The sequence below is a fragment of the Labeo rohita genome, chromosome 8 (genome assembly GCF_022985175.1).
Source record: "Labeo rohita strain BAU-BD-2019 chromosome 8, IGBB_LRoh.1.0, whole genome shotgun sequence".
Taxonomy (NCBI): Eukaryota; Metazoa; Chordata; class Actinopteri; order Cypriniformes; family Cyprinidae; genus Labeo; species Labeo rohita.
In genome coordinates, this window is record NC_066876.1 from 35,451,659 (window position 1) to 35,475,143 (window position 23,485).

The 23,485-nt window shown below is 35.8% G+C and overlaps 1 protein-coding gene across 4 annotated transcripts in view; it reads right to left on the reverse strand.

Moving 5' to 3' along the window:
• Positions 1-22,760, reverse strand: part of LOC127170119 (leucine-rich repeat transmembrane neuronal protein 4) — a 197,283-nt gene extending 174,523 nt beyond the window's left edge. For 3 of the 4 annotated variants that reach the window (XM_051117911.1, XM_051117913.1, XM_051117914.1), the window contains exon 1: positions 6,245-6,884. In XM_051117911.1, the coding sequence (XP_050973868.1) occupies positions 6,245-6,248 (4 nt within the window). In that variant the 5' untranslated portion in view covers positions 6,249-6,884. Of the gene's footprint in view, positions 1-6,244; positions 6,885-22,648 lie in introns of those variants that run through there. The other variant, XM_051117912.1, reaches the window with a different exon arrangement.
• Positions 22,761-23,485: the final 725 nt, after the last annotated feature.

Genomic DNA, 23,485 nt, shown 5'->3' on the forward strand with positions numbered 1-23,485 from the left:
TGAGTCCCTCAATTGTTCTCAGTGTGAAAAGACAGATACTTTTATCCCAGTGTTCGCGCAATTTCTCGCCAGACGTTATGACGGATATCAGTGTCTTCATACTCGTTTAATCTAGAGTTGTGGATACCAGCAATACGTGCCTGTACCAGTGTAATAAAAATGTGCCACGGTCATTTATTGTATGTGTTTTATCGCCACTCTCTGGACATTTCACATTGAAACTGCCGTGAAACGTGCAGTAAGGTATGTAATTACGGTGTTGTAGAAATATATATAAAGGCACGTATTTCCAATGAGTGTGGGTTGTTGTAATGCGTTACCCCCAACGCTGATTATTTAATTTTTTAATCTGATTACGAAATCCAGATTACATGTGAAAAATTCACTACCAAAATGAATAGTTGTTAGGGTATTAGTGTTTTTAGCATGATGCTACGATGTTGGTTTTCATATGTGAAAAATCCCATAGACCACCCAGAACACGTTTTTAGGCTAATGTAAAGAATTCTAGCCCTTAAAATGGCCAACACGTCACTTGGGAAGGCCAGAACAGCCTAATTAGAAAAAGAGAGACGGGTAAATCAATTTAGTCTCTGCAATATTACCAGCTACACAGAACACCTTGGGCAAGATCACACGAAGTTATGCAAAGGTACGCAAGGACACAAGGAGCAACTGTACAACCCAATAGGGTTGCATGCAAATTCCCAAAGTTTTAATTAACTCTCACAGCGTAACGGCTGGAGTCACCCTCATGAGTCACGCTTTAAGTACAAAAAGACCCAACCTGAAAACCTCTATTTAATTTGTCGTTCTCTCCGCATATATGCATGATAACATAAGTGCATCTTGGCCTCCCCCACCTTCCTACATCCAATTCATCACGATAAAGGAACGGCAGCCAAGATGCAGTCAAATAGTGCGTGTAAACCAGCCCTTGATCTTAAAACTCATTCATCATGCCACCAACATTAAAACACGTCCAAATCCAGGGCTCAGAACCGCAGTTTCTGCAAAGCCTTACTTGTGGTAAAAGCAATCTCACCAACTGGATGCTAGACACCCATGGGAAAGAAAAATCTAAATGAGATCCCTTTAATATTGCAATTGTTTTTCAACAGCAAAGGGACGGAATGATGAGCAAAGAGACACTTTTAGTGTAATCTCAGTAATCTCATGCATGTCTCTTTTATATCTCAGTATCTAAAAAGACGGCTGTGATCAAGTCAAATTCAAGCATTTCCAATCAAATTCTCCCAAGGTCAAATGATCTGAGCTGCTATACACGTTCATTTTATAGCTCGATATTCTTGCAGCACGACAACTGTTAACTCTCCAAATGCATATTAAGAGAAATGGATTCTTTGACTTCTGATGGTAGACTTTTGTTGAGATCTTCTCTTACACTCTTAAAAATGAATCTTTATGCGCATCAGTGGTTCCATGAAAAATATCTACAGAACCTTTATATCGGACAAAATTTTCCTTATAGTGCAATAAGGCTCTTTAGATTCATAAATATTCTTCACACTAAGAAAATAATGGTTCTTTTGAGTGCTGTTCCCTGAGAGGTTCTTTGGGGAACCCAAATTGTTCTTCACTCTTAGAAATAAAGGTTCAAAAGTGGGTTTCTGCATCAATGTTAAAGAAGAACCATTTCTGGTTCCCCAAGGAAACTGCGAGTGAACAGTTCTTAAGGGATTAGTTCACTTCCAGAATAACACTTTCCTGATCATTTACTCACCTTCATGGCATCCAACATGTTCATATCTGTCTTTCTTCAGTCGAAAAGAAATTAAGTTTTGAGGAAAACCTTCCAGGACGTGTCTCCATATAATGGACTTGAGCCAATGGGTTGAAGGTCCAAATTGCAGTTTCAAAGTCTTATCTAGCAAAACTATTGGTAATCACCAATCATCAATCATTTTACTAGATAAGACCCTTATTCCTCAGCTAGGATTGTGCAGAGCTCTCTGAAACTGCATTGAATCTCCAATTTGGACCTTCAACCCATTAGCTTTGACTGAAGTCCACTATATGGAGAAAAATCCTAGAATGTCTTCTTTATAAACCTTAATTTCTTTTCGACTGAAGTGAGTAAATTATCAGAATTTTTATTCTGGAAGTGAACTAATGCTTTAAAAAAAACATTATATTCTTAGTGTGAAGAACATTTTAATGATTTAAAGAACCTTTTGTCCAATGGAAAGGTTTTATGGACAAGCATTGATGCCATTAAGGAACCTTAAAGGGGTCATCGGATGCTAAGTTCACTTTTACATGTTGTTTGAACATTAATGCGTGTTGTCAGTGTATGTACAAATCTACCCTATAATGATAAAAATCCATGCAGTGTTTTTTAATTAATCTGTAAAAATAATATCCCCTTTTTCAAATCAAGCCGTTCTCAGATGCCTGTCGTTGTGGCGTCACACCAACAGAGGCCGCTCCCACGATAGTTGATTGACATGAGCATTTTACCTCAGATCAGCTGTAACAGTCCGACCTCCATGTTTTGATGCCGGAGCAGGGATGTAAGTTAGACAAGAATATCTCAGACTGAGCGATTGAGGTGTTGTGTTGCTGGATGTAATAATGAACATAGTGGTCGTCATTTACCGCCGACATCTGAGCCGCTGAAGATGCAGTAGATTACGTTTGCGCGTGAATCATTCATGATCCAGCTTCACTTACAGCAGAAGTGAGTATAAGGTTTTTTTTATGAATCTTTGCATTCGCCTTTCCCAATAATGTGCTAGTTAGCAAGTTTAACGACTAAACGCAGCTAAATGCAGCTAAAGTAAACAAGCTCGTCACTCCACAGAGAGAAGAGAGGGGCGGGGTGAGCAGAGCTCATTTGCATTTAAAGCAGCCTCAACCAGAATGGGATGATTTTTGCAGAGCTGATTTTGGCAAGGTAAAAAGGGTGTTGTTTCAACTACCACTGAGAATTTTTAACCAAAGTATATTATAGACTTTTCATTAAGACCCTAAAGAATCATATCAACTTGTGGAAAATGGGCATCCGATGACCCCTTTAATTTCTAAGAGTGGATTCTTTAGAAACAAATCTGAGATCAAGTCTTCAGTTGCTTTCCCATTCAGGTCATCGCTGACTAAGTGAAATTGGTGATATACAATAGCAATCTTATTTTGATTTTCCTTTCTCATTTGTGACCCTGGAGCACAAAACCAGTCATAAGGGTCAAATTTTTTTTTTTTAAATTGAGGTTTATACATCTGAAAGCTGAATAAATAAGCTTTCCATTGATTTATGCTTTGTGATTTGGCCGAGATACAACTATTTGAATATCTGGAATCTCAGGGTGCAAAAAAATCAAAATACTGAGAAAATCACCTTTAAAGTTGTCCAAATGAAGTTCTTAGCAATGCATATTACTAATCAAAAATTAGGTTTTGATATATTTACAGGAGAAAATTTACAAAATATCTTCATGGAATGTGATTTTATTTAATAATCCTAATGATTTTTGGCATAAAAGAAAATCTATAATTTTGACCCATACAAATATACCCGTGCTGCTTATTTTGTGGTCCAGGTTCACATATGGCATTATCTATCTAGCATTACAGACAAACATACATTCTTAAAAATAAAGATTCTTTTTTGCCATCTATGGTTCCATGAAGAACCTTTAACATCCATGAAATCTTTCCATTCCACAAAAGACTCTCTATAGTAGAAAAAGATACACTCTTTACACTAACAAGAAAAATAGTTCTTTTAAGAACTGTTTACTGAATTGTTCTTTGTAGAACACAAAATGGCTCTTATGAAAAGCTCCTTTTGAAAGCTTCATTTTTAAGAGTGTACAGTAGGAATCCAGTGAGGAGCTATGAAAGCAACAGAATTTCCCTCTTGGTAGACGGATTGATTTTTATGTCTTGTTTATGTACTTTCTCATTCAATTTCTTTCACTGCATAGCACATAACCTACAAGCGTAATTTAAAGCATATACAGCATCACCAGAGGCCTGCGGAAAAGCTCGCTGTAACGGTGGCCAACTTTTCCAGCGCTAATCCCATCTGTGATTTGTTTCTGTGTGAGTAGGAAAAGCATAATCCCAAAACAGCAGTGCTAATCTCACACAAAGATAATCTGACACAAAATTGAACAGCTCTGAAGTAATCCCATCACATTCACATAGGAGCCCACATGCAAAAGTCACAAAAGAGATTTCATATCTACATTTTTTTTTTTTTTTATATATTCCTCCTATCAAACTTAATGATATTCCATTACCCACATTTTAATTTCCCCTGACGCAACGGGTCATAACTGAGAATTCGTCTTCACAGTTTAAGCAATCAAAATCGAGAAACAGATATGGCTACTTCCTGCATCCATTTCTCATCCGCTGACACGTTTTCCGTCTCTCTCCACAGTTATCTGTTTTGACACCCTCTCCACTCTATTACCTAGAAAAGCTCTTGGACATTTAATAAGGGACACTTGATGTGTCCAGATGTCTTTCAGCGGGCTGCGGTAACGCGAGACAGGTAGCGAGGATGAGAGGAGGGGGATTGAGGAATTAGCTTCGGGTCTTATCCTTTCTGTAGCGCTGTAATATCGCTCTGAGGTATTTAACAGGAATATGACAGTAAGTAGTTGTTCTTCATGCTGTGCTATTATCATATTTCTTTACAGCTTGTTTAAGCGTGCCAGCATGGGACAATGGTATCATCTTAACCGAGTGGCAGATACGGCAACATTACATGCTACTGACATTTTTTTGGATTCATTTTTTTTTCATTATACATTGTTTTTTGTGATACATTTATGCATCATCACTAGCCTACTATACTAGATAAAATAATTACTGTAATAAAACAATATATATATATATATTATTTAGATAGTAAAGTGCATGTGTTAATATAATTGTTGGATAAAATTTAAACTATGCTGATTATCCTAAATAAAATCATTGTGTGTACACTCAGGATGATTACTGTATTACAGTAATGGGAATGTTTTATTTTATTTATTTTTTTGCACATTAAGGTAATGAAAATAAGACGGGGGTGCTTAATTGTCATCATAATGTCCTGAAAAATATCTAAAAAATAATTTCTTTATGCACCATTTTTTTTTTTCAGCGTATAAACTGGTCTTTTCATTTTACATTTACATATTTTATTATTTTGCCAAGCTTTATTCTTAACATCCATCTTAGGAAATGTCACAGAACGAGCGTGAGCTGGACGAGTCGAGCGAACAGCACACCTGTGAGGCACAGAAGTGAACATCCACCTACATCATCTGCTCAGTAAACAGCCACACTACGACACCCAGCCATTATGATGACAATACCCATATTCTGAACACAAGCATCACATTTGTTTCCGCTCTTACACACTTCCAGCATCGTTTCATTAAGTCATACTTGACTGAACGACTTTTCCATACATTGTACACTGGAAAAAGGAAGGGGGGGGCGGGGTGTTATTTATGATCTGATTATGATTATTTATGATGGGGACAACCATCTGTGCTCTAATAATTACAGAATGATTTTAAAAGCATCTAATGGGACGATATCCCCTTAAATTTCAAGAGAAAAAGGCCAGCAGAACATGCAACAGTTAAGAGACCACAACAAGACCCCTGCACTCCAAGCAACATGAATGACTGCATAAAATCAAACTGTAAATCACAGCTTTCCTCTATGACAGCATCATTTGCCCTGAAGCATCAATCAAAATCTGGAGGGTTTTTCCTTCTCTTGAAGGATGCAAGAACTGACACAGCATTACTGCAGGTTTTACCTGCCCTTCATAAAATGCATAGTTATTTGGGTCCCACAGTGAACTGTGAAAACGCAAATGCATGATTCCTCAAACGAAATCTGCAAGGACACATTTGAGGCAGCACAGATTCTCTCCAACAGATGTGAGTTAGAAAATCTACGAGCATCTGAGAATCCAATCAGGACGGCTAAACATCAGATACAAAGACAGCCTGTTGATCACACAACACTCTTCATTTAATGCAATAAATTGCGTTCATTCAATGTGATGTCTGCAGGTACGCGTGATGAAAGTTGCACGCTATCAAGGACGGACATTCACGTTCATTTGACACATGCAACGCACTTATAAATCCCACAGCAATGCTATTTTAAGACACGATCTTTGGGTTCGACATCCTAACTGTATCCAAACAGCCAAGAGAGCACAGAGAACCAATGTACGGATTCGTGCAAATCAACTAAAACATACCCATCTCTGCGTAAATGTCGCGTTTCCAGCAGGTTTTTACAGCCCTTCGATGAGGGATTCCAGATTCCGCATGGCACCGTCTTCAAACACACTCAGAAAGCAGCACCTGCCCAAAGCTGCGGTGCCCGAGATGTTGGCGAGGTTCGGAAAACTCCGGCAACAGCAGCGTTATTTCAATCCCGCAGTTGCGCCGCTGCGCAACATGTCCAAGTGAACAACGGAGAAATCCTAAGAGCTCTTCCCGGCGTAAAAGACGAACATTAAGGGTTTACTTAACGGGAAGGTCCATAAAAGAACATTTCCAGAGAGTACTTGTGTGTATCGCCTATATCCTTCGGATCAAAATATCCTCCACTTGGTTGGAAAGTTTGGAGAGATTTGCGCAAAAGCGCACCATCGGATGTTCGCCAAGGTGCGCAGCTATGAAGAAAGCCAAGCGACGGATGCAAACATCTTTCTCATGTCCTGTAAAAAGCAGAGCTGTGCTCGGGATGAGTGATGTATTCCAGATATCTGGCGATCTCACAGGCGCGCAGAGCTGGTGCTGTAAGCCTCATTCAGGGCGCTTTTCTTTCCCCCGAACATCTGTCAAAAACAGAAGAAGGTTTTAAGAGGAGTGTGCGAGTGTGATTGCACTCAGCACTGGTGCAGTCATTGCTTAACCTTCTTTTGCAAGTGCTATGCATCGGATTGCCCTCTTCTGGTGGGAAAAGGCGACATGCATCGCCTATTCAGAGCGGTTGCCCGTAAATAGCGAGGCTAAGTATTCTTGAGCGCGTCTTTCAATTGTCGGCATAAAATATTAACACGCGGTAATTGCATTTATAGGGCTACGCATGATTCGTTATGCCTTAGAGACGTAAATTTAGCGTTTAAGGGTATTCATATTTATTCTGCAATGCCTCTTTTAAAGAGCTTAATTAATATTATTGTATATGTCCTGAATTAATTACTTGAAGGAATGGTCTATATATATATAAATTAATTAACCTTGGTTACAACGTGGCTTATAGACCTACGCATTACATGCTTGCATACTGATTTTATTTCTGTATATCAAGTGGTTCTCAAATAATATATGAACACTACATTTTTGGCTGAATAAAATCACACCAAAAATGCACAGAATCCATTGAAATTCAAGCATTTTCAGAATGAAGACAAAAACAAAACAAAACAAAACAAAAAAAAAAAAAAAAAAAAAAAAAAAAAAAAAAACAACAACAACAACAACAACCAATTGAAAACCCTTTTTTCAATAATTAATTTAGCTTATAATAAATGGTTTCTCAGTGCATTTTATTTATTACATGTCCAGTCAAAAGTTTTCAGACAGTAAGATTTTGAATGTTTTTTAAATGCATTTGTTTGTTTCAAAATACAGAAAAAAAACTAAAATTTAGAAATATCTTTTTCTATTTGAATATGTTTTGAAATATAATTTATTGCTGTGATTGGAAAGCTGAATTTTTTTACTATCATTACTCCACTCACATGATCCTTCAGAAATCATTGTAATATTCTGATTTGGTGTTTAAAATAATAATAATTTAATTATTATTATTATGTTGAAAACAGCCAAGAAGAATTTTCAGGTTTCTTTGATCAATAGAAAGTTCAGAAGAACAGCATTTATCTTAAATAGAAATCTTTTGTCTTTATCATCACTTTTGTCAATTTAAAGCATCCTTGCTAAATAAAAGTAATAGTTTCTGAAGGATCATGTGACACTGAAGACTGGAGAAATGATGCTTAAAATTCAGCTTTGATCACAGGAATAAATTACATTTTAAAATGTATTAAAATTGAAAGCAGTTATTTTAAATAGTAAAAATATTTCACAATACTGTATTTGGGATCAAATAAATGCAGGCTTGGTGAGCAAAAGAGAATTATTTTTAAAAAACATTACAATTTTTTTTTCACCATGCAGTCAACTAATAAGAATTTAAAACAAGTTCTTCCCAGAAAAAGAAGAAAAAACAAGAACACAAAGAAAAAGAAGAAGAGCATTTAAGAGCAGATGCCACTCAGCATAATATTTCATTATCCAATGCAATGACATTCAGGCATTTTCAAGTGTATCTAAATACGTTTTGTGGCCACTGTAGATTTAACCAAACTGCTGAGAGCACGAACAAGGATTCATCAGTCTGGAAAGACGAAAACTATTGCTGAGCAACACTGAGACCTTTATATGTTGTGACATCAGCTTGCAAAACAGAGCAGGAGGTCTTCACAAAGACTGCCCAGCTGTGACATAAAAGCTATTTATCTGACAATCCTTCATTATAAAACCCCTTTTAGAAGCAAATGATCAAGCTAAACATGGGGAAAAGCATCTTTAAAAGCAACAGCGGTTTACATAAACAGTTCATTTCTGTTTGTAAGCCACTTTAACAAACATCCCACTCACCTTATGAAACAGTTCAAGAGAATATGACCTTCTAATGTCATTCTGTGTCAGGGTCAACACCATAATTTTCAAAGTGGCTGTCTGTATCTGCCCCGCACGGTCCATCTAATTAGAGATAATGGACACTTGAGCTCATATCTGTAATATGCTGTATTTGGCTCCAGAAAATACAGCTGGGAAGCACCAATCACGCCAAATCCGCCACTCAGCAACAGGCTGGACGGGTGAGGGAATCTGTCCGTCGCGATTGAGGATACAGATGATCAAGGACAATAAGGCGACAGCAGGTTCAGGCCTCGGTGGAACAGAGCGTTTGTGTTGTGCGTCTGTTGTTTGCACGTTCAGCTTCACAGAAGGCCCATCTCTGTTGTGATGATGAGCTCTGGACACACTGCGGCGATGCATGGAAAACAAATGCAAACGAGTGCCAAATCCACATCTTCACGGGTGGTGTGCACAGCTAGAGGTATTTGAGAAGACGAAGAAGGGAATTTACAGCATTGGGATAGGAATTAGACTGAATAACCTAAAATGAAAAATCACTGATAATTGAATCACCCTCAGGCCATCCAAGATGTAAATGAGTTTCTGCATCGCAACCAATTTGGAGAAATGTAGCATTTCATCACTTTCTCACCAATGGATCCTCTGCAGTGAATGGGTGCCGTCAGAATGAGAGTCCAAACAGCTGATGAAAACATCACAATAATCCACACCACTCCAGTCCATTAATTAACATCCTGTGAAGCCGAAAGCTGTATGTTTGTGTAAACAAATAAACCATTATGATGTTTTTAGCTTCAAACTTTTTAGCTTCTATCCATAATATTGCTTTCCTGAGCAAAAAAGCCATTTTGAGGCTTGTCTAAATACAAGCAAAACCGTCCAAAACAAGTTCTAATCAAATGTGTGGGTGGATTTTGATGTGAGGGGACAACAGGAGACAGACTTTTTCACTTGATAAAGCATTATAATTAATACAGAAGTGATGGTTAGAAGTTAAAATGCTTTAATGTTGTATTTGTTTCTCACAAACACGTAGCTTTTGGCTTCTCAAGATGTTAACTGATGGACTGGACTGGTGTGGATTACTTTTGGATTATTATGATGTTTTTATCAGCTGTTTGGACTCTCATTCTGATGGCACCCATTCACTGCAGAGGACCCACTGGTGAGCAAGTGATGCTAATTTTTTTAATTTGCTGGAAATGTATTTACCCTCAGGCCATCCAAGATGTAGATGAGTTTGTTTCTTTATCAGTACAAATTTGGAGAAATTTATCATTACATCACTTGCTCACCAATGGATCCTCTGCAGTGAATGGGTGCCGTCAGAATGACAGTCCAAACAGCTGATAAAAACATCACAATAATCCACAAGTAACCCACACCACTCCAGTCCATCAATTAACATCTTGTGAAGCCAAAAACTGTTTGTTTGTGAGACACAAATCAACCATTATAACGTTTTTAGCTTCAAACATTTGCTTTCAGGCTAAAATACGTGTCCTCTATCCATAATATTGCTTTCCTGATTGAAAAAGCCATCTTGAGGCTTGTCAAAATACAAGAAAAAACAGTCGAAAACAAGTTCTAATCAAAAGTGTGGGTGGATTTTGATGTGAGCGGACAACAGGAAATGGACTTTTTTCACTTGAGAAAGCATCATAATTAATACAGAAGTGATGGTTTGAAGTTTAAAATGCTTTACACAGCTTTTGGCTTCTTATGATGTTAATTGATGGAATGGAGTGGTGTGGATTACTTTTGGATTACTGTGATGTTTTTATCAGCTGTTTGGACTCTTATTCTGATGGCACCCATTCACTGCAGAGGATCCACTGGTGAGCAAGTGCTGTTCAATTTTTTAAATCGCTGGAAATATATTTATGCTCAGGCCATCCAAGATGTAGATGAGTTTGTCTCTTCATCAGTACAGATTTGGAGAAATTTAGCATAACATCACTTGTTCACCAATGGATCCTCTGCAGTGAATGGGTGCTGTCAGAATGAGTGTCCAAACAGCTGATAAAAACATCACAATAATCCACAAGTAACCCACACCACTCCAGTCCATCAGTTAACATCTTGTAAAGCCAAAAGCTGTTTGTTTGTGAGAAACAAATCAACCATTATAACGTTTTTAGCTTCAAACAATAGCTTTCAAGCTAAAATACGTGTCCTCTATCCATAATATTGCTTTCTTGATTGAAAAAGCCATCTTGAGGCTTGTCTAAATACAAGCAAAAACAGTCCAAAACAAGTTTTAATCAAATGTGTGGGTGGATTTTGATGTGAGGGGACAACAGGAGATGGACTTTTTTCACTTGAGAAAGCATCATAATTAATACAGAAGTGATGGTTAGAAGTTAAAATGCTTTAATGGTGTATTTGCTTCTTATAAAACACGCAGCTTTTGGCTTCTCAAGATGTTAATTGATGTTCTGGAGTGGTGTGGATTACTTTTGGATTATTGTGATGTTTTTTTATCAGCTGTTTGGACTCTCATTTTGACGGCACCCATTCACTGCAGAGGATCCACTGGTGAGCAAGTGATGCTAAATTTCTCCAAATCTGCTCCCATGAAGAAACTAAATCTTCTCGAACTGTCTGAGGTTGAGCACACTTTCTCTTTTTTTTTTTTCGTTTTTTGATCTGTTCTTTTAAAAAGTTGCTCTATGGAACAACACTATAAACCCTAATTGGAAGTTCAGTTCTTACGAGTTTATTTAAATTGCAGAAACCTAACCCATAAGTGAGTGTCTATGAAAGATGAGGATGTTTTGATTTGACTCATACCAGTTCTAAAGTGCAATCTTGTTAGCTGTAACACTTCATAGTCAAACTGTTCAATCCAAATATAAAGTATATATTGCATGCCTTTTTTAAATATTGTTTTGAAGCTACAAGACAGAATACAAAGGTGCAGATTATTCATAGCAAACTTGCCTGAACTGTAATGTATAATAAAGTTGCCGTATTCACAGAGGATGAAGTGAAATCTGGCAGTGATATCTGTATTTCAATACATATGCCAATGACCTCAATTGCACTTATGCTTCTTTAAGCATTACACAGGCTGATCATTGCATCTGTTTTTATTTCAGCTGGATAAAACAATCTACTTTGCACAAGAAAAAAAAAACAGAGATGCAAATAAGGCTTCTAGTTTTTTTCAAACTAACAAATGTCAGTTTTCTGTCACGCAGACAGTTTATCTGCAAATTATGGAAAAAATAGTGTGCCAAAAATTGCATGTAAAGAAGTCTTTTTAACAAAAATGGAAAATTGAAAAGACGCCCACTAACGCTCGCACTATTTTCCTGACAGACAGATTTTTTTTTATTATTACGAACATCTCTAGTAATTTCAAATCAGATTTATGATTATACCTTTGCACTGACTAATTCAGCTCCGGTATTCAGCCATCACTGTGACACGTCCATTTTGTGAGCTGCATGAAAAATCCTCCAAGGTTACAACAGAAAATGGAATTTGCTCAATGGCATCGCTCGCTAATTAACCTTATTGTACTAATAAGGATGTTGCTTGAGCTGCATCAGCGGCCACCCATAAAGACGGCGTAGGAAAGCTAGCAGTCATTAAGAAAGGTGGCAAAAAGGCCAGTGGACTTATAAGTTATAAAATAGCCACTGGCAGGTTAGGTTGGGAAAATGAGTTTATTAACTAAACTATTTGCCATGGACTTACAAAAGAAGTAATAAAGGCCAGTCATCCATTTCATTTCTAACATTAAATGTTAGCATTCTTGGATGAGAACTTAAAGGAGAAGTCTACTTCCAAACAACAATTTGCAAATGATGTACTCACCCCCTTGTCATCCAAGATGTTCATGTCTTTTTCTTCAGTCATAAAGAAATTGTTTTTTGAGGAAAACATTTCAGGATTTTGCAGTTTAAATGTGGTTTTAAATGATCCCAAATGCCGAGAAAGAAGGGCCTTATCTAACAAAACGATTGGTTATTTTCCAAAAATAATACAATTTATATACTTTTTAATATCAAACGCTCGTCTTGTCTTGCTCTGCCTGGACTGTTTTTGTTCTGGTTCATGACAGTTCGTGTATGTCGAAAAACTCCCATCTCATGTTCTCCCTCAACTTCAAAATCGTCCTATATCACTGTTTTACCTTTTTTGTTAAGGGTGTTTGATCTTCTTTGCATGTTCACTTTGCAAAGACATTTAAACTGCATTTTGGAAGTTCAAACTCGGGGCACCATACCAGTCCATTATATGGAGAAAAATCCTGAAATGTTTTCCTTTAAAAAACATCATTTCTTTATGACTGAAGAAAGAAAGACATGAACATCTGGGATGACAAGGGGGTGAGTACATTATATGTGAATCTTTGTTTTGGAAGTGGACTTCTCCTTTAAAGATTTACCAAAAAAAAAAAAAAAAAAAAAAAAAATTAAATATATTTTTGAAACTAAATCTTACAGTGCCCTGCATTTAGGACAGAAATCAAAACTTCTACAAATTTCTAATAATTTAATGAGTATTTTTTTTTTTTTTTTTTTACATTTTGTAATTTATTGATTGGTTAATTGATTGATCGAGCATTTAAAGCATGTTCCTTGCTGATTTTTATTAAATCTGTAATAAACAAAGTTTTTCATCAATTGTGGCATATGTGAATATATTTTCTTTAAATAAAATATATGAAGATGACTTTAAATTTATATTTTTATTTTGTAAACAGACTTGCAAAAATTCTAAATAAATAAATGCATTTTTTCATATATATGTATATTTTAAAGTATATTTAAATAATAAAAACATGTACAGCCAAATGGCATGCATGCATGCTTGCATAAATGAAAATACATAAATGTTCCTTGCTGATTTTTATTAAATCTGCTATAGACAACAACAAAGGTTTTCATAAAGTGTGGCATACAATAATATATTTTATTTCTTTAAATGAAATATATGAAAATGATTTTGAAATAAATAAATAAATAAAAACAAACATTATAATATATTATATATATATATATATATATATATATATATATATATATTATAAACGTTACATATTGTAGCTAATATATTTTGGTCATTTTTTGTATATTTTAAAATATATTTAAAAACTAAAAATGTGTACAGCCAATCATGCATAAATAAATGCATAAATAAATAAATGTTCCTTACATTTTTATTAAGTCTGCTATAGACAAAAAAGGTTTTTTATAAAATGTGTCATACGTGATTATATTCTCGTTAAATGAAATAAATGAAGAATATATGGAGAAAAAAAAATATATATATATATATATAAAAAAAAAAAACCCTGCATGCATACATAAATATTAACATTAAATGTATGCCAATATTATAATTATATGCTAATTATTGTTGTAATGTTGTAAACAGTGAGGTTCAGTTAAGTATATTTTTGAAACTGAAATCTTACATTTAGGCTAAAAATCAAAACTAAATTTATAATAATTTAATGTTCAATTGTTTAAAAGGTGTTGTAATTTATTTATTGATTGCGCATTCTAAAGCATGTTCCTTGCTGATTTTTATTTAAATCTGTTATGGACAACCACATTTTTCTTTAAATGTAGAATATGTGAATATATTTTCTTTAAATTCAATATATGTAGAGCAAAACACATATTTTAAAATGACTCTAAAAATATATATTCACACACAAATATATACACATTTATTTATTTGCAAATATGATTAATTGCAAATATTTTGAAATATATTTACAAATATGTCTGAATAAACAAACAAACAACTCATTAACTAACTAAAAAAATAGCTTGCCATATGGGAATTTACAGTGCAATAAAAATACTGTATTTGTGAAAAAATGTATTTGTACAGCAAGAATTCCCGGGACCTTTCAGCAAGGAAAGAGCTGTTTGGTTTTTACAATTAGCAGACGGTTCCTTGTATTTTAGTCTGAAGGTTGGACAGGAGGAAAAAAAAAAAAAAAAACACATTATTTATAAGGATGTTTGCTTTTGAAAGGTCCGAAAGGTCATTTCAAGACATCGTCTTTTAGTAAATCCCATGCAAAATTCATTCCGGACAAACAAACCTTCGCCATTTCTGTCCAGGTGTGTTATCTGTGTTTGTATATGCCTGACAAGTAAATGCCAAAATATGGTTCTGCTCAGCAGGCACCGGATCCGCCGTGGCAGCCATTTAACGCTCCCTCCCCTTCCTACCAGCTGTCAGAAGGAGCCACGCGCCCCCGACTCCCTCAGTCGTGAAGATACATTCAGAATAAGCGGAGTGTTTGCGTGAGGTTAAAATGAGCGCTCGCCTGTCAGAGTGCAGGGCTCCGTGAGGGAGTTCTGGGTGAAATGCTTTGCTCGACTGTATTTCTCTCCATCAGGCCCCAAAACGGCTCTTCCTTCTGCTGTCATTCTGCGTCCGATGGGGGGACTGACATCTCACAAAACATAAACAAGCAAAGGATGATGCTGATAATCAACAGGCAGTACAGAGAAGGAAAACAACCACTGCAAAAGCTCCTACAGCAGAGACATTCTTTACAAGTGTGCCTTTCTTCAACTACAGCCACATTTATATTTATTGTCTTCATTTGGCAGATGCATTTATCTAAAGTGGGTTACACTGCATTCAAGTTTTATTAGTTCATGCATTCCCAAAGAATCAAAACAAGCCCTTACTCTACTGTTTAAACTACTAGAATGCCTTTTAAGTAACATGGATTGGTTTTTATTCAAACTAACAGATTTTTCATTTTCATTATATGAAAATATTCTTAGAAACATTGTACTTTTATTTATTGCTACTTTTCAAATGCATTGTACTTGCCTCACTAATGCTCCTTTTTTTCTTTTGAAAGTTAGTAAACTTGTACTTGGTTACAAAGTATATTATAAAAATAAATCATTTCAACTTGGTATGTTGAAATTAAATTGATATGAAGAAATATAACATGTAAAAGAGTGGTAATGAATGAAAGTGAAAGAAAATACAGGTAAAATCAGTTATTTCAACATCAAAGTCAAACTATTTGTTGTTTTTAGGGTAAAATTTGATAAAATATTTACATGATATAATACATAAAATACTAGCTATGAGTCCCAAAATTAAATTTCCACCAGAGAATAGTGGGTTTTTTCCCCCATTACATTTTAGAGAAAAGATATACTGTAAAGCAGTACTAGACAAATCAAAATATTATTATAAAATATTATTTATTTATTTTACTCTTTAGGAAAAAATATTAGAATTTAACAATAGTTCAAAATGTAATTTCCAAAACGTAACAGTGATTTTTTAAGACATTTTAAAAGAAAATATTGAAAAACAGTACTAGACAAATTAAAATGATTTACTTTTTTGTATTTAGGAATAAAAATTGTTTCCAAAATTTCTAAAATAGTAGCATGATACACAAAACACTAGCTATGAATTTAGTTGTACTATTGAAAAAATAGACAATAATAGACAAATTATAACAAAAAAAATAATAGACAAATTATAATTATTATAATTTTTATTATTTAATCTATTATTATTTATTAGTTTATATTTGGGAAAAAAATACAAGAACTTATAAAATACAAGCAAAATGTATGTAAAGGTAGGAAAAAGGATATTTTTTCAAATATTTGGGGGGATAATATACTTTGTAACCAAGCAACAGTGTATGATAAAATTAAATAATTTCAACTTGGTAAGTTGAAATTAATTTGATACGAAGAAATAATACATGTAACAATGTATTTCTGTAAAACATGTAAAAGGGTGATCATGAATAAACAAGATGTGAATGAAAATAAGTAAGAAAATAACATATGTGTGCATCCAATAATGCGGCACGTTTATACAATTATACAAAAGTGTAAACGTATTTTTTAATTGTTTCTATTTAGGGTAAAATATAAAAAACTATTTACTTGATACAATACATAAAATACTAGCTATGAAATTAGAGTGCCAAAATTACATTTCCACCAGAAAAAAATACTGTAAAGCAGTACTAGACAAATTAAAATGTTATTTACCTTTTTTATGAATTTAGGAAAAAAAATCTAAAATACTAGCATGATACATAAAATACTAGCTATGACATTAGTTGTACTATTGAAAAATAGACCTAGACAAATTATAAGATAATTTTTACTATTATTACTATTATTATCTATTATTATTTATATGTTTGTATTTAGGAAAAAATACCAGAACTTATAAAATACAAGCAAAATGTATGCAAAGGCAAGAAAAACAAGTCAATCAATGATTACATTGAAAATTACATTTTATTCACAACATTTTAGAGGAAATACTGAAAATTCTATCAGTCAAATTGAAATATTATTAAATTGTTTGCATTTAGGATAAAATTTTTGAATAAAATAGTAAATATAAAAGACTGCCTTGATGCATAAATTACTAGAAATTAGTCTTAGTATAAAAAGGCTGTTATGAAGGGAAAAAAGTCATTTCCATCACAGAGATGTAGTGATTTGTTTTAATGTCATTTTAGGAATAATATTGGACACTGTTACTAGACAACTTAATTAAACTAATGAGTTTGAAAAGTGTATTTTCAGAGGGTTCAATAAAAAAGCTCATAGTTTACAGGGTTTTATGCTGTGCAATCACAGCCACTTGACTCCTGATCAATACATTTATCCACTGACCTACAAACTCCAAGACTAGCAGATGACGGATGTAATGATAAAGCTGTCAAATGAAGAATGTTAGACGTTGTGATACTGCTGTTTACATGATTTTTTTGGACATTTCTAAAGTGGTGCTATTATGCTTTTTCACTTTTTGAACTTGGTGTGTGGTGTGTATCTTTGGGCACAAAAAAGATCTACAAAGTTACAAATCTCAAAGTCTCAAATATCTCAAAGGGAGATATTTCGTTTTTTAAAAAATCCTTTTTCAAGAGCAACAACGAACGGCTCCTTTGGACTACAATGTTTGTTTTCCATACGCAATGATGTCACAACGTGGTCCATTAGAATATCATTAAAATAAATCCCCTCAGGCAAATTCAAATTGTTGGAGGGTGGGTAGGGACGAGGTGGGGGATTAGCCTAACTTTAGCGATGCAGCGCGGAGAGCCGCTTCAACAAGCCGCAACGCAGCGGGTATAAACACAAGCATTGACTAGAGTGGCCGCTTCAGAGCAGTAACGCGCCACTGACGTTTGCAGTACAGGGGGTCGAAACACATGCCAAAGCCGCGATCTACTCCGGTTGCACGTCTGGGGCCGGTTGCACCAGCTGGGCGTACGCCCGGTTGTAAGACTAAGCTGGACGTAAAATGCGCTTTAAGTCGTGCGTAGAATTTATACCCGTTGCACCATCTCGGCGTAGTGCTACGTCTGAGACTAAATTTTACGCCTAGTCAAAGCTAGGCGTAAAGTGAAAAGTCACGATTTGCTCGGACATGATTCGTTTTTTAATTACCTATTGCAGATGCCAACTGTAACGTTTATGGTCTTTTCGGGTAGGATAATGTGGCCTATAAACAATTATTATAAGGAGGGGTCAAGCAACACATGCAAGCAATGCGCAAACTTTGCGCAAGAATTATAAAAGTGAAAGTAAAAAAGAAACTACGGCTAACACTATATTAACCGCACAAATTCTCTCAGAGACAACGAGAGACGAATCTACTTTACCATGCTGATAACGGTATATAACTGTCTTTAAGTAACCCCTTAATATTTCTATTCGACATCTTGCTGGGACAGTATAAATGCTTGGAAATACTTAATGTCTTTAATTCATCTCATCATTTGCAGCGTTCCTGCCATCCAATAATCGCAGTAAGTTTTGTGCTTACTTTTTAATCAGAAATAAAGTATCAGCTTTCAAATTCTGTCAATTCTATCACAAACTCTACAATTTATAAATGTGGTTTTTCAGCCACAGAAAGATGTCAAGAGGCTAAAATTAGAGATGCACGATATTGGATTTTTGCCGATATCCGATATGCCGATATTTTTTCATCTCATTTTGGCCGATACCGATACCGATACCGATATATATCATTTTATTAAAGTTAGTTTTTAACAATAACTTATTCGTTAGGATTAAATAAATAGTAATGAACGGTTTACATTCAACCCCTTCTTTTTCATCAGTAGACTAGCATTATTTATGATCTGAATTTTGTAAATTAAGTTCACTTTTGCTATGTTATAAGCCGAACTTCGGATGCTTTCACTTTCGAATTCGCAATCTGAATATGACATTTCAAAACGAAAACAGAAAAGTAGAACTAAACTGGGTGACTGTGAGGGTGCTTTGCGGGACATGAACAGGACATAATTCATTGCTACAATTTCTTAATTTGTTCCTATGATTTATTAATTTATTAATTTGTAAAATGAGGGAACGAATTAATATGTAGTATTAACGAATTGTTAATTTATTTCCACGAAATATTTTATTTCCCACCCGCAATTTATCACAGTAAGAGATACGAAAACATGGATTAAAAGTGAATGACAAGAAAATAAACCTAAGAAATTAAAGGGTGAGACGGTGAGGATTTGGGAAAATAAAAATATTAAGTTATGTCGCAATTCGTGACCAACTGGCAAAACAGTACACTTTTTTTTGCACAAGAATACCAACATGTTTACCTTCTCTGGTTTAACAAGCGGTCTTTTACCCTACTCGAAAACCAAATCCTCCGTCCGCCATCGTTTCCAGAATAGTCGCGTCCTTATTGCCGTCACCGCCTGGCTCGTGCTGACACTACAAATACAAACCAGGCTCTACACCCGAAGCGCTCACAACGAAAACTACTCTTCGCGTGATCAGTGAAATCCTGAATATGCCACGGCTTTGTAACTCTGTAACCCGCGCTGTATGGAGCAGTGCGACCACGTCAAATTTTAACTTGCACATTTAAAAAAAAAAAAAAAAACATGTGACAGTTTTGATCAGTCTAGAGCCCTGCAATACAAAGGCATTCAACATGGAAAGAAAGTAATAGAAATGTAGTCACTAAGTCATGTTTAATTATAATTTCTAATTATTTTATATGGTGCACTGTGCTCTGACAGGGCTGCGGGACACGAACATAATTATTTCCTACAACTTGTTAATTCGTTCCTACGTTTTATTAATTTATTAATTTGTAAAATAAGGGAACGAATTAAAAAGTCTTATTAACGAATTCTTAATTTATTGCCACGAAATCTTTTATTTCCCACACGCAGTTTACCCGCATAAATGATACGACAACATGGATTAAAAGTAAATGACAAGAAAACAAACCTGCGAAATTAAAGGGTGAGACGGTGATGATTTGTGAAAAGAAACTATAAATATTATTAAGTTTGTGGCAATTCGTGACCAACCGGGAAAACAGGACACACAGCCGCTTATGGCTTTAAATGTATTGGCTCGAACGGCATGAATCCAAAAGTATGGTCGCTACTAACATTTGCCTGCTAACCAATTATTTAACTTATAAAGAATGCTTTATACCTCACTTGTGTCATATTCACGAAAAATGTTTCATATGAGCAACAGTGTGTTTTGCCCTTGCGCCGCCGAAGAAAGAGAATTTTACTTTTTATTTTAAATGCAGATCATGTCATGTGCAAACACAGCCATTGGGTTTCAAAATACAACAAAGAGCACCATAAAACCATTTAAAATGTGCATTTAGCGATCTAGTGACTGGATATGAAACAGGCAACAGTAAATTATCCCAAATGGAACAACGGCGCGTTTTCTCCTATAGCCTCTGCTGCCACTGCACGTGCTATTGCTATGCATCATTCTGTATGTGTATTCTCAGTTTAAATGCATCGATCCAAAACAGTGAATCTACTCCTCATTCAGTCAAAACTTTGCTTCAAGAATGAGCCACACTGCTGACATGATCTAATCCCTAGCACACCCTTAGCACATGTGAGTTAACATATTCATCTTATCGGCAAAACATATCGGCATAATTTTTCATATCGGGCCGATGCCGATATTTACATTTGAAGTCATTATCGGCCGATTCCGATATCAGTCCGATAATATCGTGCATCCCTAGCTAAAATGCACAATTGTCACGTAAATTCACATTTACCTCAGGAAAGATTCGTTGTACATAAACTCAATAGCAAGAAAAAAAGATATAGAAAGAAGCATTGTATTACATTAATTATATTTTACTTAACCTGTCGCCTTTATTTTTAGTGTTAGTCTGAAAAATTATGTCATGGGAATGTGCAGGGAGACCTCAGATACAAAAACGCGGACATTAGAATATATTCAGTTAATAAAATTATTTCGCGGTGGCTTCACTTGTTATGATGTCTTGAGCAATTCAGTTTTATATTAGTAGTAGCCATTGCAGAGTGGGTGTCGTCTCAACTATCACTGCGGGAGAATGTGTTTGCGTGCATCCTCTACGCCAGGTGTAGTTGCGCCTGGTTGTAGTTTTAGCTGGTGCAACAGGTGTAAATATTTATCGTAAAGTTGGACGTTGCAAAGCCCAGCATAGGGCTTACACCCAGCTTTTTTACGTTTAGCTGGTGCAACCGGCCCCTGAGCCGCAACGCGCCGCAGACATGTGCAGTGTGTGGTAAGAGATTTATTCATCATACAGTGTAGATAGCTTCACTTATAACGCCAGTGTTTTTTAAAATGCATAAACTTGCATTAGAATAGGCTAGGCTAATCAGTGATGATGTTCTTTGATAATGTTAGGCTGCTTTTAGCCTTATGCTGGAGCTGGTTTCGGGCAATGAAACTAAGTATGTAAATAATTACATATATTAGCATCATAACATTATGTACTGGCGATCTCGCAGGCTGATGACAGGACCCAACACTACTGTAGCGTATTATTTACTCACCCTCCATGCATCCTAGGTGTATGTGACTTCCTTCTGTCAAACGAATGCAATCAGAGTTACATTAAAATTTATCCTGGCACTCCCTCCGGGGGGTTAATAAAGGCCTTCTGTACTGAATCGATGCGTTTTTGTTAGAAAAATATCCATAGTTAAAACGTAAGAATCACTTTAATCTAGCATGCGCTAACAGTTGTACACAGAACTTGCTTCTTTGACAAGGGGCGGGGCAGTACTGAAACACCATCAAAGCTGTTCGCCAATCGCAACGCAGTGAGACAGCTAACCAATCACAACACATCCAGTAACTTTCCCTTGTTTTGATGCCGGAGCAGGGATGTAAGTTAGACAAGAATATCTCTGATTGAGCGATTGAGGTGTTGTGTTGCTGGATGTAATAATGAACATAGTGGTCGTCATTTACTCCCAACATCTGAGCCGCTGAAGATGCAGTGGATTATGTTTGTTTGTGAATGGAATGTGCCTCCCGATCTACATAAATCCGTCTACGTTCGCACGAATCATTTGTGATCCAGCTTCACTTACAGCAGAAGTGTGTATAAGCGTTTTTTTTATGAATCTTTGCGATCGCCTTTCCTTATAACGTGGTAGTTAGGAAGTTTAGCGGCTAAACGCGGCTAAAGTAAACAGGCTCGTCACTCCACAGAGAGTAGAGAGGGGCGGGGCGAGCAAAGCTCATTTGTATTTAAAGGAACAACCCCTTAGAATGAGATGATTTTTGCAGAGCTCATTTTGACAAGGTAAAAAGGGTGTTGTTTTACAAAACCATTGAGAATTTTTAATTAAAGTATATTAGAGACCCTAAAGAATCATATCAACTTGTGGAAAATGGGCATCCGATGACCCCTTTAAAAATAATGCGTTTTTTTGAACCATCAAGCATGAAAGCATGTTCTAGTACACCCCCAAAACAAAATCAAGACTGTAAAAGAGCATAATAGGACCCTTTTAATCGTAATGTTCCAATTTGATTTAGGAGTGAGCAAATTATCTTGTTCAGACAGGACACTAGTCAATGAAATTAAATATTGCATTCAGTTGTCTGTGCATAACTTAATACTCAAGAGCCAACCCATCACCATTTTACAACAGCAAAAGCAGCAGGTCTGCAAACACCCACCTCACTCCGCAGGACTTTTTAAAACAAAGTGACGACCCTGGTTTCCGGCCTTCTGCTTTGCACAGGAAGCTGTCACCGGCCGAGGCTAATGGAGCGCGAGGACTGAGACGGATTCACGGCAGACACACAGAGCCGTGTGTGGGCTCGCATGCTGCGCGGAAACAGAGAGCAAGAGAAACAGGTGCGCTGTGGTCATGTTCAAATGCGGAGATAATCGTGGAATATGACAGGTGTAAGCAAACGCTGTGAAATGCAGTTTTCTTTAAAGGTGAGATGTGTGCACTGTGCTTTTCAGAGCATCAATTAGATTTACAGCAACTCCAGCCCACAGTAAATGAAAACGTACACACTATGAGCAAATACATGACCAGTTACTGCAGCTGCTGTCTGTCTGCCTGAGCTAAAAAGAGAACAACTAAAGAGGAGGAAATAGATCTTAAAACTTTCCATTAAAATCCGCAGGTGGATGGTTTTGTTTTTTGTTGAAGCATGAGCAAAATCTCTTAAAAATCTTAAAAATCACAACAAAACCAGATCATGAATAAAAGTAAATACTCACCCTCAGGTCATCCAAGATGTAGATGAGCTTGTTTCATCAACGCAGATTTGGATTTGTAGCACTGCATCACTTGCTCACCAATGGATCCTGTGCAACGAATGGGTGCCGTCAGAATGAGAGTCCAAACAGCTGATAAAAACATTACAAGTAATCCACACCACTCCAGTTCAAGGGTGTAAAATAATATCCAGTTAAATATGTGTATGTAACCACTGTTGTTGGCATTCAGACACATCTGTAGTAGGTCATTTCAATTGATATTACCTGAGAAGTTTACA